General features: G+C 41.2%; 1 protein-coding gene across 1 annotated transcript in view; it reads right to left on the reverse strand.

Moving 5' to 3' along the window:
- ARHGEF38 (Rho guanine nucleotide exchange factor 38) overlaps positions 1–12,109 on the reverse strand; it is a 194,991-nt gene extending 182,882 nt beyond the window's left edge. Inside the window, exon 1 of the mRNA XM_045284323.1 lies at positions 11,846–12,109. Coding sequence (XP_045140258.1) covers positions 11,846–12,041 — 196 coding nt within the window. The 5' untranslated portion in view covers positions 12,042–12,109. The remainder of the gene's footprint in view (positions 1–11,845) is intronic.
- Positions 12,110–21,405: the final 9,296 nt, after the last annotated feature.

The following is a 21,405-nucleotide window of genomic DNA, read 5'->3' on the forward strand; positions in this document are numbered from 1 at the left end:
TGCTTTATACAATTGATGTATGTATGGATTGTGATGAGCTGTATGAGCCTCCAATAAAATGACTTAAAAAAAAAGATCAAATAGTTATAACTTTTCAAACCATTCAATAAGTATTTATCTATCATATGCTAAGCACTACTTAAAATTCTATGAGTTGATTCTTTATCCCTGTAGGTTAAAGAACTGTCCCCATGGGTTTCCAAGACTGTGGTTTTGAACTGCTGATCTTGGGGTTAGAAGGCCAACATGTAACCCACTAGGCCATCAGGGTTTCTTCCCAGGCCTCCTTAAGTCAGCAGTTTGAAACCACCAGCAGCTCCTCAGGAGAAAAACTGGGTCTTCTACTCCCATAAACAGTTAGTCTTGGAAACCCACAGGGTTGCATTGACTCAATGGCCGTGAGATATGTATTAAAATGAGACTGCCCCCAAGGAGGTTAAATTCAAATGGAAGAATAGAATATTAAAGTACTTTCAGAGAGCACAAAGTGTTATGACGATCATCTTAGGTAGTCTTCTGTAACAAAGTACCACAAATTCAGTGGCTTATAAGAACTGGAAATATATTCTCGCAGAGTCCTGGAGATACTAGTTCAAATTCAGAGTGTTCTCGGGGTCGTAGTCTCCCAGAAGGCTCTTGGGGAAGACCTTTTCTTCTCTCTAAGTTGTGCTTTGTTTAGAGATGCATCGCTGTGCTTCCTTCTTCAGATGGCTTCCTTTCCTCTGTCTCTCTTCTTTTATTAGGACATCATTCCGATGGGATTAGGACCCACCTTATTCTGCTATGACCTCATGCAAACTTCCTACATGTAGACCTTGATTTTAACATATATGAGTTACTATGAACCACATTTAGTAACATCTGGTCTTTGTTTTTGATACATCTTCATATTAGTAATATGGACTGTCTACAGTAATAGGTCACGCCATTTGCTGATGTTGTCATTCTCAGATGCTCAGGTGCAAATGTTTACATGAAATCTTCCCGACCCTGACAGATAAAAATCAGATTTATAAAGGTACTGCTAATAAAGACAACAATAATGAAAAGTGAAAAATAAAAGCAGCTGTTTGCCTTATGTCAGATTCCATAACGATAGAGTTGGCAGAATGGAACTCCATAGTAAGTCTTGGACTATCTGTAGATAACACCATCCAAGACCCTATTTCCAAACAAGATAACGCTCACTAGTGGCAAGGGTTAGGATTTTAACATATCATTTTAGTAGACACAGTTAATTCTATAATAGGTGATCAGGGAAGGAATTTCCAAGAAGATAAGCAGAGACCTCAGTGTTGAGACTCTACCCTTGAAAAAGATTTGGGGGAGGACACAGTGAGCACAGTTAATAATTAAGGCCAGAATGCAGGTGCAAGTTTCACTCTAACCGTATGGCAGACACATATAGTAAGTTTCTCTTTTAATCTGGGAAGAGGGTGGAAGAGCACGTTCGAACCCTTAAGAAGAGGCGAGATTTTTCCTTAAACAAAGTGTAGACCACACCAAGAGAGGGGTCACAAACAATATCTTCATTAACTTTTTCCTAACAAATACAGAAGCAGAAATCCCCCATGGTTCTTTGTAGTGCCTTTAGAGGACTAACATTAATAAATACTCAAGAAAATTAGTTTCTTTGAGGGGCAACAATGACTCAGAATAGTTAGAGTACTAGGTAGATGTGAGAACTTTTCAGTTTTCTTTCCATAGTAACCAGACGTCAGGCAGCCAAGATTGTATCTCTATCATGGGTTTCACTGTAAGTATCTTAGAGTAGTCATTTATTCTTAGATTCACTAAACAACAAAAAAAGAAATTGTTCAGAACAATGTGGGACAAAATTTTAAAATGGTAATATGCTACTTTCCTGCTCCATTTATGAGTCACAATCTAGGCTGACTTCATAGAAGTCTCTGGAAATACCAAATACTCAGATAAAGAGCTACTTGTTTCCAGTATATAATTTCATTCTTTTCATTTGAAAATGTATTCTAGTATCTCCCACATCCACAGTTACAGAACAGAGCTTTCAATTTTGAGGAATTATATTATGTTGTATTGACATACAAATAAATGACAACTGGCATAAAATGAAAGGAGAAAAAGAATGTCAGGATATTATAGAAAATGGAAAATAAAATATATTAAGCTATTACTCTAAGACAGATATGCTTAAATGGAAGCTACTTTTGCAATTTTGTTTCCTGACAATTAGACAATGTCAACAACAAAAATATATTTATTAAGCACAATACTCTGGCCGGGGAATGCCACAATAATTCAAGCAAATTAGTGCCTAGTACAAAATGCAAAGCTCAACAGGGCAATGTCATCACATTACACAAATGTGTTAGCATCAAATTTACTCTGACTTCTTACTACTAATAACTCAGAAACAAATGTGGACATGAAGCCCTTATACCATGCCTCGATATAAGTTAAGTTTATTCCTATTAGGTGCCATCGCGTCAGCTCCAACTCATAGTGACCCTGTGGACGGCAGAATGAAACACTGCCAAGTCCTGGGCCAGCCTTGCAATTGTTCCTACTCCTGAATCCACTGCTGCAACCATGAGGTCAGTCCAGTTTGTAAAGGACCTTCCTCTTTTTGCTGCCCCTCTACTTTACCAAACATGATGCCACTTTCCAGGGACTGGTCTCTCCTAGCAACATGTCCAAAGATTGTAAGAAGTCTTGCCATTCTTCCCTCTAAAGAGCACTCTGGCCATCCTTCTTCCAAATAGATTGGTTTGTCCTTTTGGCGGTCCATGGTACTTTCAATAACCTCTAGCACCGCAATTCAAATACGCCAATTCTTCTTCAGTCTTATTTATTCTATGTCCAACTTTCACATGCATATGAGGCCATTAAAAATACCATGGTTTGAAATGTTTTGAGAATGATGGGGGCAACAAATGTACAAATATGCTTGACACATGGATGGATGGATGTATTGTGATAAGAGTTGTACGAGCCCCCCAGTAAGATGATTTTAAAAAAAATACCCTGGCTTGTTTTAGGTGCACCTTAGTCCTCAAAGAAACATCCTTGTTTTTCAATGCTCTAAAGAGTTCTTGTGGCAGATTTACCTTGTCTTTTGATCTCTCTCTCTCTCTTTAAAAAAAAATCATTTTTATTGAGGGCTCTTACATCTGTTATCACAATCCATACATCCATTGTATCAAGCACATTTGTGCATATGTTGCTGTCATCCTTTCAAAACATTTTCTTTCTACTTGAGTCCTTCGTATCAGCTCCTCATTTTTCCCTCCCTCCCCCATGCTCTATCTTTTGATCTCTTGACTGCTGATTCCATGAGCATTGATGGTGGATGCAACCTAGACGACATTACCTATTGATCCAGTTGTGAGGATTTTAGTCAAGCTAGGGAGTGATTAAATTGAATAAGTTCTCTCCTTTTACCTTGATAAATTAACTTTCATAAAAATCTGAAAGACCAAATTTGAAGATAGAATTTTCAGATTCTTCAAAGTTTCATGTCAAAATTTAGCATAGACCCCTGAAGTACATTCATCTCCTATCAAAGCCTAAGGCTTGCCCCCTTACTCCTCCCTCTAGGACCTCTCTTCCACTCACAAGGAGCCTGGCAGATATGTAGAAATACACCAACATCATTGAGCTCCAGATCCAACCCCATAATCAATTGCACCAAGGCATGCTGGTATGCACACTAGCTTCTTCAATCTATCCTTGAGAGGATGGAATAGCAAGAGGTACAAACAGATCTTGGGACCCATTGAACAGAAAATGCTAGACCTGTATCTCTAAAATTCATCTAGCAGTGAGGGCCTGTGTTCACTTCAGCCCCAAGGATCAAACCAAAGCCAAACTCATGGCCATCAAATAGGTTTTGAATTAAAGCATCCCTGTAGGATGGTGCAGAACTGTCCCTGTGAGTTTTAAGACCATAACTCTTTAGGAAGTAGAAATCCTCATCTTCCTTCTGAGGAGGGCACCTATCAAGAATCCACAGACTTCCTCTAAAGCACAACACCCAGGCAGAACTCCCTCATACATTTAACAGGTCTTGCAATGAAAGCATTCTAATTTCAGCATGAAAACAATACTCAAAAAGTATACCAAAGTTAATAGGTCTGTGGCATTAAGAAAACTTAGTACCATAAAAAGAGTTCCCCCATTCCAGTGGAAACAAAGATGAGTTTGGGTGCTTTTCTCTCACCCATTTTTCCACCTGTATTACTATATTAAGGTATATTTCTAGTCATATAGGTCTGAGTTTCTCTCTGCTTTCCCCTTGCTCCCTTTCCCTGCTGCCTTACAACCCTCCTAACCATTGTCCATCCTACACATTCTCCCTCCATCTTGCTTCCTCTTTTTAGGTTTTGATAAATCTATCTTCTTATGTGAAAAAGGAAGCACGTGGTGCTAAATATACATGTTCAAGAGTGGGAAGGTATATTTACCACCTCTAATATAATTATAAGGAAACTTGGCAAGACAATCATTAAGCATCCATCTGCTAATTAAATATTGGCAGTTCAAACCTACCCAGCTACTCGGTAGGTAAAAGACCCAGTGACTTGGTTCCATATAGATTCCAACTTAGAAAAATACATGGGGCAATTCTACAGAATCACATAGAGTTGCTATTGTACCGAGTAACAACAACCAAAAAATACAAACCAACTCACTGCCATAAAGTCAATTCATGCTTCATGGAGTTGTTGGTAGGTGCCACCCATTCCAACTCTTGTTGACCCAATGCACAACAGAGGGAAACGCCCCCACCTGCCCCAGTCCTGCGCCATCCTCACAACTGTTCATGTGTTTGAGCTCATTGCTGCAGCTATTTTGCCAATCCATCTTGTCGAGGGGCTGCCTCTTTTTTTCTCCCCTGCAAATTGACCAAGCATGATGTTCTTTTCCAAGGACTGGTCTCTCCTGACATGTTCAAAATACATGAGACGTCTCATCATGCTTGCTTATAATGAACATTCTGGTTATACTTCTTTCAAGACATAGCAACCCTATATGGGCTCCGGAGGCTATAAATCTTCATGAGGGCAGACAGCCTCATCTTTTCCCCATTGAGTTGCTGGTGGATTTGTACACATAACCCACCGTGTCACCAAGGCCCCTACATAAGAACATTGTCATTAAAGTTGTATCCATCTAATATAAACCAAAATCAAACTCATTGCATCAAATTGATTCTGACTCATGGTGACCCTATAAGTCTGCATAGAATGGCCCTGATGGGATTTGGAGACTACCTTTTGTTGGTAATAAAAGCCTCATCTTTCTCTAACATAGCAGCTGCTGACCGCATGGCTACCAGCCCAGCTCAACTACGGCATCCCCAGGGCTCCTGTTCAGCTGCACACAGGAGATGGAAATGTGTCAACCACAGTTTGGGGCCCATTGCTGGAGGAATAATGGAAACTTTCAGGATTTCTGTGACCTGCTTTATTTATATTTAACTGTCCTTCAAACGTGGAAGAACGTCAAGGCCATCTGTTTCCAGAAAGGGTTTTCAGGCTCAGAAATCTTGTATAGTCTCACCATGAGTTAGTCGACTCCATGGCCGTGAGCTTTGTTTGTTTTTGTCCTTCAAAAAACTGCAAGCTACCGTGACCAAAATGAAAGAAGAAGAATATTGCGCTTTTGCTTGGGTTGGTACTCTTTCAGTGAGACAGAAATGCACTAGTTTTTAAAGTGCATTTAAAAACTCTTATAAAAGTCTGTCCTTCAATCTGTGGAGCACACTTCTTCGTGTCCGTGTCTGCGTGTCTGAGTTTGGTGCTTCCCATTTCACTCAACAGATAAAAGAAGGAGCGACTCGGCCCTCAAAGAAGAGGCAGGAATAAGAAGAGCTTGTAACACGGAATCAAAACAGGCACAGAAGAGAACAGCGGCTCTGTTCTTTCACCAGTCCATGATAAAATCACCAAATCACCCACTGTTAACAATTCTGGCTTCCATCTACAAAGCCTGGATCTCTAAAATGCATGGCAAATAAGATATTCCTGTACTCGTACAAACGCATGATCTATGACTTGAGTCATTTGCCCTCATCTTTCAAAAATATTCTGCCAAAGTCAGTGGTTTACTGGTGTGACAGCACACGCAGGAAGGAGGCCTGCTGTGAAACCACTGGTCCGTCCCTGAGCACCCAAAACAAGCTCTAGTTTAGGCCGGGTTGATGGCACAGGCCACAGTCACCCCGGTGTCCTGAAATTACCTGGCCCTCATTAAAGCATTATTGTCCATTATTAAACTTTCCATCTCCAGGTGGAATTAAATGACATTTTCTGTGCATGTATGCAAATGTCCTACGTGGGGGGGGTCAAAAAAGTTCGTGGGAAAACTCTATTATCCTTCAATTCCATTCCCTGTGCCCACAAACTGTTTGAAGGCCCCTCAGATGAAAAAAACAAAACAGAAAAACAGCACCGCACACTTGAAAGTGTATACAAATGTGCTCTTTCCCCTCGTTGAGCTAGATGAGAGATCTATTCTCTCATTCCTCACCTGGCCAGAATTGAATAAAACTTTCTTTCTCTCTGTGGTGGAGTGAAATTTCTTAATATGGCTCTTCTACCTCAGTCTCTGTTGTTGCTGGGTGGGACTTTTCAAAGAGGGCTTGTGTAACACGAAGACGGGATTAGTCAGTTTCACTCCACAGCCCTGGCTCTAAGAGGGAGGCTTCTCCGAAGTACCCCAAGGACCTTGGAAGAGACATCCAAGATCTCAGTCTTCAGTGGTGGAGGCTGCTGAGACTGTCTGCACCCAAGACCGGCCCAGAGGTTCAGAGGAGCAGCTCTGAGCCTGCGGTACACCTTCTCCGCTTCTGGCCCAGACTGTGGAACTGTGAGGCAGGACAACAGGCCGGCTGGCTTCCTGCCCATGGAGGGCAAAGGCCAAGTGACCATGTGACTGACACTGAGGACCAGAGAGAGACTTGGTTACTGGCTGAAAAGAGGTGTTGCCGTGAATAAGGGACTATATTCTTATTTCTTGGTTATCCTGGCTCCTGGTAACCTATGAAGTTCCCCAAGAAACCCCTTTAATTGTGAATATTGTCTGTGAGTTTTGAGCAATGAATTATCCAAGGCAGAATAGAGGTAGAAAGCTGTGAGAGGTACGGTTGGTGTCAGAATAGGTAAAAGATGGGGCAATGAATGTACAAATGTGCTTGACACAATTGATGTATGTATGGATTGGGTTAGAGTTGTATGAGCCCCTAATAAAATGATTTAAAAAAAAAAAAAAGAAGACCAGTAAAAAAAAATAGGTAAAAGGTAAAAAGAATAGGTAAAAGATGGAGTGTGGAGGCATGTCTGATCCGTGCTTCATGGCAACAGGGAAGCAGAGAAGGTCAGCTATGTCCACCTCCATTGTCATTTACACCCCCTCATCGCCTCAGTGTCTTGTGATTGATCTGTTCCAGTTGTACTTGGAAGAGCCTACTCCAATTTGGTAATGTTATTATAATTGATTTTACCACCATCATCTTCTCCCCACTCCCCTTATCATTTCTTAAGGACAGCACTTTCCAAATATCTCTTGCACCCAAAGGGGAGCCCTGGTGGTATTGTGCTTAAGAGTTGGGCTGCTAACTGCAAGGTCAGCAGTTTGAAACCACTAGCCTCTCCCTGGGAAAAAGAAGGGCTTTCTACTTTCATAAAGAATAAGTCTTGGACACTCACATGGGCACTTTCTTCCTGTCCAATAGGCTCTCCCTGAGTCAGAATCAACTGGTTTCCCACCCAATACTGTCTAGAATCTTCCTCCTTTTGTAGACTCCCTGATCTCAACTCTTGCCTCTTTGTTACATTTCATTTTTACCTGTTTTCTCTTTCCCCACCAGACTTTAAATCTGTTTGGCGTAAAAGATATTGTCTGGCAATCACATATTTTTTCCTAGTGATTGTATAGTTATAACTCCTGTTTTGGGGAGCTCTGGAGTTGAAGTGGGTTCTGAGTTGGGCTACTAACTGCAAGGTTGTCAGTTTGAAATTATCAGCCACTCCAAGGAAGAAAGACAAGACTTTCTACTCCTGTAAAGAGTTACAGTCTTGGAAAAGAAAACAACCTATTGGGCCAGTTCTACCCTGTCATTTAGAGTTGCAATGAGTTGGAATCAACTTCATGGCAATGGATTTGGTATTTCTGAGCTTTCATTCTGGTTTTGCTCACTATTATAGCACCAAGATATGGAATATAACATATTCAATAAATACTACCAACTAACTGAATGAATCTGTTGAAAGCATGAAGGAGCCATGAACAGTAGGCCAGCATAAAACTATTATAATACAAATTATGGATTAGAAAATGACGATCGATGTAATCACAACCTCCCAGAAAGTCTTTAAGATGGTCTCATTTAGAGGACCTACTGTCGGGGGTTTGAGTGGAGAGAAAATGTTTTGAGAAACGATGTACAAATGCGCTTTACACAATTGATGTGTGTATGGATTGGGGTGACAGTTGTATGAGCCCCTAATAAAATGTTTAAAAAATAATAATAAAATAAAATAAAATTAACAAGAAAAAAAGAAAAATCACAGGGGCTTCACCGATATGAACCCTGGGTACATATATGAAATTTGGGAAATCCTATTTTCTCACTGAATAACTCTTGTAATATAGTAATGATATATGTATACTTAACCCCATTAGAATGTATATTGCAACTTTCCTAATAATTAAGAGAGTATTAAAATGTATTTGTTAGAGATAAAGATGGAGAAAGAAACTGTAAGAGAATAAAAATCTAAGTCATTTTTTTTAAATTATGGAGAATTTTAGGTTTGAACATTTTATGTATAAAGCTTCCTACATTCAGTGGTATTTATTTAAATAAAGCATAACCAGAAAGAAAAAAAAAGATGGTCTCATTTAAACTATGCTCTAATGATCCAATCCAGTAGCTTGCAGCTGAGCTTTTATTAAGCTACATTGTTGTTGTTTTTATTTTTAACTAAAACTTTTAATTTACACTATTAAAGTGATATCTGTTATAAATTGAACAATTAGATTATGAAGTATGAGTTAAGAGGCAAGCCTAAGTATAATAAAGAGTTGATATTTCTTAAAGTCCAAAGAAGTTGTTTGCAGATTGAGTTTAAACCTACTGCCATGGAGTCAAGGAACCCTGATGGCATAGTGGGTTGCAAATTGGACTGCTAACCCCAAGGTCAGCAGTTCAAAGCCACCAGCTCTTCTGTGGGGAAAAAGATGAGAATTTCTACTTCTATATAGAGTTGAAGTCTCAGAAGCCATTTAAGTCTCCCCTGTAGGATCACTGTGAGTCAGAATCAAACTGATGGCAGTAAGATTTGAGCCATCAAGTCAATTCTAAATCATAACAACTTTATGTAGGGTTTCCAATGCTATACATATTTATAGGAGCAGATAGCTTCATCTTGCTCTACTGGAGCAACTAGCGGGTTTGAACCGCTGACCTTTCAGTGAACAATCCAAAACCTAACCTGTAATGCCACCAGGGCTCCTTCCAGATAGAGTAAGAGCAGCAAATTATGTGACAAATAGTAACCCACAGCTGAAGGACAACCCACTATGAAGGTGCCGGAAATTCCACTCTCCGGAGCACAGAGCACTATCTGAGAGGTCTACACTGCCCAGGTCAATATTCTTGGCTCCCAGGGATGGCCACTTTCAAGGCAGGCCCAGAAAATGTTTTTGACATTTCAATAATAAAGAGTTCATTAAGGTGGTTTCTGGCCATATGCATGGTAGTGGCTATTGTACATGCCAAAGAACATACTGACAGAACTAATTGCTTTAAATGTTAATGAGAAAATGCATTTTATTGTTGCTTCTACTGTTATCATAGAATCAGGCTGAAAATAAGTATCAGAGTAGAATTGTGCTCCACGGGGATTTCAATGTCTGATTGCCAAACCTTTCTTCCAAGACACCCCTGGGTGGAATAAAATCTGCAACTTTTAGGTTATCAAACACACGTTAATAATAAAAGCAACAAACAACAAACACTTGCTGTCTGAGCTTATCCCTGACTTGTGACAACATGTTACATGAGGTACAGAGTAGAACTCTGCATGGATGTAACTTTGGGGGAGTAAATTGCTAGCTCCTTCTTCTAGGGTGCCTCTGGGTGGGCTTCAAATGCCAACCTTTGAATTAACAGTTGATTTCTTAATCATTTACACAACCCCGGGTACTTCCGTGCATTCTAGTACCATCCAACTAACCCACTACCATGGAGTTCATTTCAACTCATAGTGACTCTTTACGACAAAATAGAATTGCCCTGGTAGGTTTCTAAGACTAAGTGTTTACAAGAGTAGATAGTATCATCTTTCTCCCAAGGAGTGGTTGGTGGGTTTGAACAGCTGACCTTGTGCTTAGCAATTCAATGTGCAACCTCCTTCGCCACTAGAGCTCCTAAGCATGCTGAGTTGTTACTTATTGAACACATACAATGTGTCAACCTATACACTAGGTGTTTCATATAATTATCTAATTTCATTCTCGAAAAAGCACTGTGACATAAATAGCATTATCCCTTTCTCCCATTTAGAAATACTGACCTTCAGACATCTCAAGTAATTTGTTCAAAGTCTTAGGAAGATAGCAGCTTGAAGGTGCAGGGTTTTAAACCAAAGGTGTGTAAGACTTTTAAAATCTACAGTCTTTGTGTCCATGACTTTGAAAAAAATTAATTTCACAGATTAAATGCCCTTGCCCTCACCCCCGCGTTTGTAAAAGCCTTTCAGAATTAGAAGTGACTATGCACCTTTTCTAATACAAAGCTATCAGGATTTTTTTAAAAACATTAACTCATAGCAGTATTTTTTAAGATTTAACTTTAATTAACTTAGCTTAATTAATTTAATTCAATTGCACAATGCAATGTGAGCACGTTTCTGAGGAAAATGAAAGCATGTCCATTGGTCTTTCTAACCTCATCCTAGTTTTTAAATCTAGAAGACAGCTCAAGGTGGGCTTGTGAGCATTCAAACACTCATTGTGCTCAAAGCCGGAGAGACAGGTTCTGGGGGATCATATAACAGGTGCTGCTGCGGATTTGTAAAATGCTGCACAATATCAACATCAAAATGAAGTATTACAGGAACAAGTGACCTTCGGGAGAAAAAAAAGGAGGAGGAAGGGTGTTAAGGGACAAAAATTCCTGCTCTGAAATGGAGGACGTGTTATAATAACCGTACCACGTTATCTTAGGGCCATCACAAAATCACCTGGAGTTATTTCCCCAAAAGTCATTCAATCTGAGCATGCTGAACAGCTCGTACCATAGTGGGGTGTTGCTAGAGTCGCTCTAAAGGAATGACCATTGAAGTGATTTCCCACAAATTCTGCTATGCCATCCAGCTGACTGCAACAACCCTCAGTTCTTACAGGCCTGATGGGTAGTGTCAACCTCTGCTTAAGACAACCGCAATTACAGTACCGTTACCTGGCTAGCTCTCGCTCAGGGTCGTGTGGCACCTCACACATATTTATTGAGATAAACTCTTTTGGTAGGTTTCTCAGTTGCTTGCATTCCTGTGCTTCTGAAGCTGGCAATAGCGAGGCGGAAACAAGGAAGCTAAGCAGGAAAAAAAAAATCTCTCACCGGAAGGTAAGTGCCAAGATATAAGAACCATTGGGATTGTCTCTTAAATGAATTAATCACAAAATAACAATGGCAATCCTATAATTTGCGAATCACATATACTTTCGTTTTCTTATTTTATGTGAAGGAGAGGCAGACCTCTAGTATCTTTGCGGCCAAGTGTTTTCTTTGCCAGTGCAAGAGTGGCCGACACCGAGGTGGGAGTCCAGCCCCCTCAGGCACCTGGCCGTGTGGGGTTACCTTGTAGTTTGTGGCTGTACTCCGTCCTGTCCGACTGGCTCCTCCTCAGGGGGCCAGCGTGCTCCCCGGGAGCACTGTGCTCAACCACAGTGTCCGTCTTCCTTCTCTCCAGCATGTAGAGTCTGGACCTCAGAAAGGTCAGGTTCTTTCTCTTGGAGCCCAGGTTGTCTTTCCCGGTAGCTTCTTTGGGCTCCATGTGGGGTAGACAAGCTTAGAGCCCTCTAAGCAAAAGCTGACTGCTTCAGGGTAAAGGTTAAACTCACTGGAGGGACAAGTTTAACAGCCCCCTTCTAACTAAACAGCTGCACTCCAGGTTTACCTGCAGGTGACTGCCACCTCTCTGGAGTTCCAGAGCTCCACCCCTATGAGGTCATTCTTTTTTGTACCTAGAATCCAACAGGGGAAGCTGCCACCTGTTACCTGAGAGACCTGCAGCCCAGAGCTAAGCAAAGCAGGGACTGCACTATCACATGCTACTGAAGCAAACACAAATCCCATTGTGTGGGTGCAGGCTGGGGGTGGGGAGAACAGGGGCGTGCGCAAGGTGAGGCCGGGAGGAAGGAAGAACATAGACGAGTACCCTGCCGTTTATGAGTTTCATGTGTGCCTGCGGGTGTGTCAGGTGCACTGGGGATGCGGCGCTATGCTGCCTGCAAGGCAGACTTGGCCTGGGGTGTAGCTTGTAGCTGAAGTCACTCACAAGTGACCCAGGAATTACCAAGACGCTATGAGCCTCTCCATGTGAATCCCAAGAGTAAGCACAGTCATGTTTAAAATTCACCATGTGCATTGAAAGCAATGCCTTCGCCTTTAAAGACCTTTAAGCACTTTCACGGATTATGTTTACTGCCAAACCCTGATCCGCATTCCTGAGAAAACCACGGATTCGGATTCGCCAGGAGAGTGGTCTGGCAGCAAAAGCCAGAAGCTCAGGGGAGCTTCCTGGAGAAGGCCTGGTTTGATGTCTCATCCCCTTATGCTGCCCTTGATTTCTGCATGGCTTTCTTCCCTTCCCTTTCCCATTTGAAGTGCCCGGAACAGGCCGCTCGCCTTGGGAACAATCAAAGGAGGAAAGATGTTTGAATCTGAGAAGATGTATGCAAAAAGTAGAAAAAGTAGGAGCTCACGATGGGGAGGGAGAAAGCAAATGGTGATGAGCGATTCATTAATTTTTTTTGAAGTTGTTTTGCCTTGTATTTACGAAGCTCTCTCCAGAGAGAACTTCTCGGATGCTCTGGGAATGAGCTGCGTGTTTTGTATGCCCTTGTTAAAGACAGCGGAGACCCTAAGGAGGGAAATCGATTCTCTTCTGCTGTAAAGGGACTGCCAAAATTCAGCTTTGTACTCTCCGTGCTGAATCTTGGGTTACTCTTATTAGATGAGGTTTATAAATGAGGGGAACGTGATAAAAATCCCTTTTCCTATTTAGCATGCGGGAGCTGAGCATAATTTGCATAATTATCTTAAAAGATAAATGACAAATCTTCACCCACTATGGAGACATCTATGTTTAAGTTGGCACATTAACTCACTTTTATTTAATAAAATGGATAGGCATTTAAAAAATAAGAGCACACAAGCACATTTAATAAATACTTTTGAAGGCATATGCACCACTAAAATGTAAAATGAGCCTTTTCTACCCATGCTAAAAAGTCTCAATTTTTAGCATGTTTCCTAACATTATCTTTACCTCACTAGCCATCTCCCTGGGCGATTAACCCACTTTTCTATTCATCAAAAAATTGGAGGTTCAAGTCAACCCTGAGGCCACTCTGAAGAAAGACCTGGCTATCATTTCCCCAACATTCAACCATCAAACACACCGTGGAGCATATTTCTACTTTGATCCACAGGAGCACATTAGGGGGTATCTGTGCATTGGATTCAATTCAATGGCAACTGATAGAAACAGCTGTGGTCTTGCCATCAAATCGATTCTGACTCACAGTCATCTCATGTGCAGAAGAGAACTGACCCAAAGGGTTTTCTTGGCTATACTCTTGAAGAGCACAGACTACCAAGTCTTACTCCTGCAGAGCTTCTGGGTAGCATAGAATTGCCAACTTTTCCATGTGCAGTCAAGCACTTAACCAGTTATACCACTCTAGACTTCATATATAAAGATGTTCTTAAAAGGACATGGACATTTTTAATCAAATGGTAATGGAATCAATTCACAAAATTTTAAAGCCCCCTTGTATACATATCTATTCAAAAGGTTAATACCAAAGATACACTTCTGAGATGGAATACTATTGCAAATTCGTGCGATGAAAACCAAAGGACTTATGTTCTAGGAACCTCGTCCCACAAAAACCTATTGCCACGGTGTCCATTTCTACTCATAGTCACCCTTGGATGGAGCTGAAATGCTCTCAAGAACCCTGGTGGCACAGTGCGATTGGGCTGCTAGCTGCAAGGTCAGCAGTTTGAAACCATCAGGCACCACATGGGAGACACAAGACTCTACTCTCATAAAGAGTTACTACAGTCTTGGAAACTCACAGGGGCAGGTCTTCCCTGTCCTAAAGGGTCACTATGAGTTGGCATTGACTCAATGGCAGTGACTTTGAGTGATAGATATCCCCAAACTAAGCCCCACTGCCATTAAAAGTTTCCTACTGATCAGTTATCAAGCATCAAAGAACAAAAAATCATACCATTGTGTGCTCACCTCCCTGATAACTATTGCTGAAGACAAATGGGTGCATAAGCAAATGTGGCGAAGAAAGCTGATGGTACTCGGCAATCAAAAGATATAGCATCTTGGGTCTTAAAGGCTTGAAGGTAAACAAGCAGCCATCTGGCTCAGAAGCAACAAAGCCCACATGGAAGAAGCACACCAGCCTGTGTGATCACAAGGTGTCGAAGGGATCAGGGATCAGGCATCATCAGAACAAAAAATTCTTACCTTAGCGAATGAGGGGACGAGTGCAGAGTGGAGACCCAAAGCCCATTAGTAGGCCACTGGAGATCCCCTTGCAGATGGGTCTCGGGGAAGAGAGGAGCCAGACAGGGTACGATGTAGCAACGATGAGAAATACAACTTTCCTCTAGTTCCTAAATGCCTCTCCCTGCACCCCCCCACTATCATGATCCCAATTCTACCTTGCAAGTCTGGCTAGACCAGAGGATGTACACTGGTACAGATAGAAACTGGAAATACAGGGAATCCAGGGCGGATGATCCCTTCAGGACCAGTGGTATGAGTGGCGATACTGGGAGTGTAGAGAGAGTGGGTTGGAAAGGGAGAACTGATTACAAGGATCTACATGTGACCTCCTCCCTGGGGGACAAACAACAGAAAGTGGGTGTAGGGAGATGTCGGACAGGGCAAGATATGACAAGATAATAATTTATAAATTATCAAGGGTTCATGAGGGAGGGGGGAGCAGGGAGGGAGGGGAAAAATAAGGACCTGATGTCAGAGGCTTAAGTGGAGAGGAAATGTTTTGAGAATGATGAGGACAAAGAATGTACAAATGTGCTTTACACAATTGATGTATTCATGGATTGTGATAAGAGTTGTATGAGCCCCTAATAAAATGATTTAAGGGGGAAAAAAAGGTATCCCAACCCAATCCAACTTAACTCCATGGGTCCAATGCTAACCAGAGCTTTCTTCAGACTCTTGTACCTGCAGGCCAATGACACAGAAAGGTGAAGCCGGATGCGGAAAGATCACAGGCCAGTGAGTGCAGAGTTGTATGGATACAAGGTTAGTGAAGACATGGAAGGGGCTCAACAGCTCACAGGCTCAGACGGTCCACATGTATCCCTCTTATAAGAAAGCCACACAAAAAAATAGAAAGAAAGCACGCCATGCCTCTCAGGAAGCATCATTGGGCTGTGACCTGATAGACAAGCTGGGTTCCACCCCTACACAAGTGCAAATTGATATAACTGCCATATTCATTATCATTGAGCATGTATTAGATGTAAGGTAAAATAATGATGAAGAAGAATTTATTTTACATATATTAAAACAAACTCAGTGATGTTAGGCAATATCTCCAAGATCACCCAGCTAGTACATAGTGGAGAGAGGGCTTATATTCAGGATTTTCTAAAAATCCTGTTGTGTTAGTCTGGGTAGACTAGAGAAACAAATCCATGGACACACATATGTGTATTAGGAAGAGATTTATATACAAGAGCAATTGAACATTGGGAAAACATCCCAGTCCAGTCCAGATCAAGTTCATAAGTCCAATATTAGCCCATATGTCCGATACCAATCTATAAAGTCCTCTTCAGACTCACGAAACACATGCAATGACACCGAATGTAGAAGATCACAGGCTAGTGGGTAGAAAGTTTTTGGATCCAGTGGCACTGGAAACATCTCAACACTGGCAGGGGTCTCCCCGTGGCTTCTCCAGCTTCCAGGGCTGCATCAGAGTGGGTCCATGTGTCTTGTCAGCTGCTATGTCTCCCAGGGTGTGAGCAGAGAGTCTCCCACTTCCATGGAGGAAATACCAGAATTTCCCAGAATTCTCAGGAGAAGGCCATGCCCACACAGAGGCCTCATTGGCTATGATCTGATTGACAGGCTAGACTCCACCCCTATACTCTTAATCCTCAAATTGACAAACGATTATATACCCTGTTTCCCCGAATATAAGACAGTCTCTTATATTAATTTTTGCTCCCAAAGATGCACTAGGTCTTATTTTCAGGGAATGTCTTAGTTTTCCATGAAGAAGAATACAGTACACATTTATTGGTTATTTTTTTCTTAAAAGAGACTTCGCACTTCCTGTCTGCTCGGGCTGTGCTGCGGCCAAGAGTGAACTGCGCGGTGGCACCCACCGCTACAGTACAGAGTTATAGTAGCTTTGGGGGGCCTTATTTTCCGGGAGGCCTTATTTTTTTGGGGGGTGCCTTACTTTCGGGTATCTACCACACTTGTGGTCTTAGCCATCCTGCTGTGGGTAATGTGCTTAGTAAACTGTCTAACACATGGCAAGTGAACAACACATATAATTTCCTCTACTCCATTAAAAGCATTTGTCCACTAGGGACAATTCACCATTATCTGTCCTTTACTCTTTGGAACGAGTTCAAGAGATATAAAATTTATTTCAAGTGATTCTTATGCACAACTAAACTTTAAGAATCTCTGTAAGCATTCTCTTTATCTCCAGGGTCTCCCTACTCTAATTCATCTTGCTCAATGCCTTTTGAGTTTTCTTTTTAAACTATAAATCATATATCATGTCATTCTTCAACTTAAAAGCTTGATGGATTCTTTTCACAGCATGCATAAGAAAACCTAGATATTCTTTAAGATTCAATCAGTGTGTTGGGTTTTATTTCCAATTACTTACTCATCTAGTTATTGATTTATGAATAACAAATCACCCTCTGAAATTAGTTACGTAAAACAAGAATCACCATGGTATTAGTTTGCATGCTGATGTGTATCAGAAACTCAGGAAAAGGTTACGCTGGGCAGTTCTGACTCAGGTCTCTCAAGGGGTTTCCGTCAAATGTCAAATCTAGCTGCAGCAACAGGACACTGGGACAGCCAGGTGTTGGGGACGAGCTGTGCTTGACTCCAGCCATATTATTTTAAATCACTTGCTATGCATGTGAAAACTAGCAAGTGAATGAGGAAGACCAAAGAATCTATGCATTTAAATATGGTTTTATTAAATATGTATCCTAAGCGAATGTAATATTTATCATGGACTGCCAGAAGAAAGTTTACACAGAATGTTCCTTAGAAGTGGGGGTAGTTAGACTCATGTACTTTGAACACATTACTAGGAGGATGCATTCTCCAGTCCCTGGAGAAATACATCATGTTTGGCAAAGTAGAGCATTAGCAAAGAAGAAAACCCTCAATACCATGTATTGAAACAGTGGCTACAATAAAAGGCTCAAAGATCGCAACAATTGCAAGGAGAGTGCAGAAAAGTCAGTGTTTGGGTCTGGTATGCATGGGGTCATTGGGAATTGGAAATGATTAATGGAATCTAGCAACAGGAATTGAACCATGCTTCTTTCCCTTTTCACATAGTCTCAGCATCTCTCCATTTGATTTCTCCATGATGGCTAGCTTGGACCTCCAAGAGAGCATGGTAACTTGAGAGAAGTCAGAAAACTTGCACAGTGGCTCAGGGCACCAAAGGCAAGTATTCTAAGAAAACCTGGTGGAATCTGTATCACCTTTCATGATCTACCCTATGACATAGCACCACTTACTCCATGGTCTTTAGCATCCCCAGATTCAAGGAATAGGAACATGGACCCCCAGCTATATTTTGGAAGATTATCAAAATCACATTATAAGATGAGTATATGAAATGGAAGAAATTGTTGTGACTATCTGAAAAATGTAGTCTGATTCAAATTTCCATCATATGCCTTATGCTTTATTCTTTTTTCATATTTGCTATGTTCAAGCTCTTTCTTGTACTTGGCGTAGCTTTCTCTATCATGGTAAAATTCTACTCATCCTTCAAACCCAGATTTGTTGTCTAGTGCTGCCATAATATAAATATCACAAGTAAGTGGCTTTAAAGAGCAATAAATTATTTTCTTGTAGATAGGAAGGCTAAAAGATGATTTCAGCATCTCAGCCATGCCAATTCTTTTGCTGGTGGTAACCTGGACGCTCTTCAGCTGCCGGACAATGCTTCAATGGCATCTGCCTCCCCCTATGTGTAGATGCATCTGTGTTTGTGTTGCTTTTTGTATAACTCAGAAGTAATTTGATTTAGAATTCATCGTACACTGGTCTGACCTCAACTGTTTGTTCAAATTACATTTGACTCCTTCATGGAAGATAGCTGCATTAATGACATTAGAATAAATTCACTGTATGGGATTAGAATTCCAGCACTTATTTGGGAGGGACAAACATGTCGATCAATAACAGTCCTCTCCTCTGATATTTCCCTCCCATGTCCAGTAAATAATTTTTCACTGCCTCCTCTGAAATCACATAGCCATATGGCTCTATTATCGCAGATACTATGCATTCTGTGTCTCTAGGTAGATTATATGTAATTTAGGGTAATTGTCTTTGAAACCTTTATGACTAGTGATATGAGATCAATAAATTGTTATTGTTGGGGTCCAGGCACATAGATTAAGGTCTTGCACAGCCTACCAATTCTTGAGAATCAGTTGAGTTACATGCTGCTGAATTTCTTTCTTTTTTTCCCTCTCTCTATGACTCAGGCTTTCTTTCCTTAAAAGGGAAATTTTAAGTCTAGAAACAAAATAAAAAGTCAGAGAGTAAAACTTTCTTAAAGATGAGGACATTAATGCATTTGTGTGATGGCCACTGAGTCAGCTTTAAGAGCTCCCTATTCAACTATAAATTGTTCAAAGTGGCCCTGCTATCCTGTAGCTGTACGTTTATATTCACTGCTGTGCTTCCTGAAAGCAACCATTTTTGTTAATGCACTGGCCAAGCAGAGGCATAATCATCCTGTCACCAAACGATGAATGGGAGCTGAAGTTTGGGAGGATGTAAACTTTATATTGTTTCCATGTGCTTGATTGAACTACTTTTAGCAAGGACATACAGTCATATTGGGGCTTTTATTTCAGTTGAATGAATCATCCATTATAACGTTTTCAAGGTCACTGGGAGAGAAATTTGTCTTGAGAAGAGGAAGAATCTCAGCAAGTGCCTGGGATCGTCTGGCTTTGGTCAAAACCAGCTGCATAAACAATAAAAAAAATGTCATTGGAATCTTTAAACAGCATTTGTTGAAGGATGCTAGTGTCTAACTCCGAGCATTGGACTCCTAGGGAAAGCTTCAGTTTCCCACAGTTTATGATCTTCCAGAATTCACTTAACAGGTAGTGATAGGGCTGCCACCTGGATCAGGTAGAAGGTGAGCTATTCTCATTTTTCAAAGAGATTCCAGAAAGCCATTTTCTTGATGTTTTCTATCTCCAATCTTTTTTTTCCCCTTTCTTTATTCCTAAAATTTGAAGGGCCTGTGATGAGAGGGCCCACCCCTCTGTATGTCATCTTGTTGTGTGGTGACTTGTGTATTACTGACCTGTTAGAAGCTATGCCACTGGTATTCAAAATGCCAGCAGGAACAGAAATGGGAATAGCGATACCAGGAGGGGAAGGGGAAGGTGGAGAGTGGAGGGGAGAAAATCGCAGGAAAGGGAGACAGCAATTGGTGTAAGCTATAATAATAATTTATAATGTATCCAGGGTGGAAGAGAGGGGGGGGGGTTAAAAAGAGGATACCAAGGGCTCAAATAGAATGTAAATGTTTAGAAAATAACAATGGCAACATATGTACAAATATGCTTGATACAATTGATGTATGGATTGTTATAAGAGCTGTAAGATCCTCCAATAAAATGGTCCTAAAGAAAGAACAAAATATGAACATAAAAATAATAATAAAATGCCAGCAGGGTAATCACTGGAAAACAGGTTTCAGAGAACTTCCAGGTTGAGGACAGACTAAGGGGGAAGCAAGGTCTGTTTCTGGAAAGGAAAAAAAGGCACTGGAAAACATGAACAGCAGCAGCATGCAGACTGATATGGCGCTGGAAGAGGGACCTCTCGGATGGGAAGGGACTCCAAATATGGCTGGGGAAGAGCTGCTCACACAACTATAGTCAGCGTTCATGGCACGAAGGGAGCAAAGCTTTGGGGGACCTTCATTTGCTGCTGGGGCATGACTCAAAGTTAGAATAAATAGCTACAAACATCCATTAATCGTTGGAACTGGAATGTATTGATTTTGAACCTAGGAACACTGGAAGTGGTCAAAAATGAAACAAAGCAAGTAAAGATCAATCTGGTAAGCATTCGTGAGCTGAAATAGACTGGTATTAGCAATTGTGACTCTAGCATATAGTTTAGTTTGTCAAGAATAACAAATTGAAGAATTATATCACCTACACCATCCAAAAGGACAATTCCAGATCTCTCTTGGAGTACAGTGCTCTCTGTGAGAGGATAATATCTGTATGTCTACAAAGAAGACCCTGGAATACAGGACCATGTAATATAAGAAGACCATCACACACTATATGATGAAGTGAAATTTCTTAATATGGCTTCTCTATCCATATTTCTGTAACACCCACCAAATGATTGGGTAGGACTATGCAAATAGGGTGTGTAAAACACTGATAGAAGAAATGGATCCATTTTGACAGCCATTCCCTCGTGTATGAGAGAGCCATCTCCGAAGCAGAAGGAGAGAAAAACTCCTGAGACCATTGAGGAAGAAAAGCCACCGGTAGAGAACATGTGAGGCTGCTGAAGACCACAGACAGACAGAGACCGAGCCTCTGGGTAAGGAGAGGTGGTGATGTGGACTAATGACTACATCCTTACTGTTTATTGATACTGATTTGTGGCAACCTGCTAACTTCCCTAACAAAACCCCCTGATTGCGAGTTTTGTCTGTGACCATTGTAACGAGTAATTGAATCCAGCAGAGAAGTAGAGTGCAGTGGGAAGGAGAGTTCACATTAGAATAAAGTGGTAGCTGGCCTTGGACTGGTGTGCAGATAGTCTCCTTCTCCCTTGTCGATCCAAAGAAAGTCAAGTGGCCTCC

Source organism: Echinops telfairi, unplaced genomic scaffold (assembly GCF_000313985.2).
Source record: "Echinops telfairi isolate 266 unplaced genomic scaffold, ASM31398v2 ScPeMD7_7468;HRSCAF=8506_0, whole genome shotgun sequence".
NCBI lineage: Eukaryota > Metazoa > Chordata > Mammalia > Afrosoricida > Tenrecidae > Echinops > Echinops telfairi.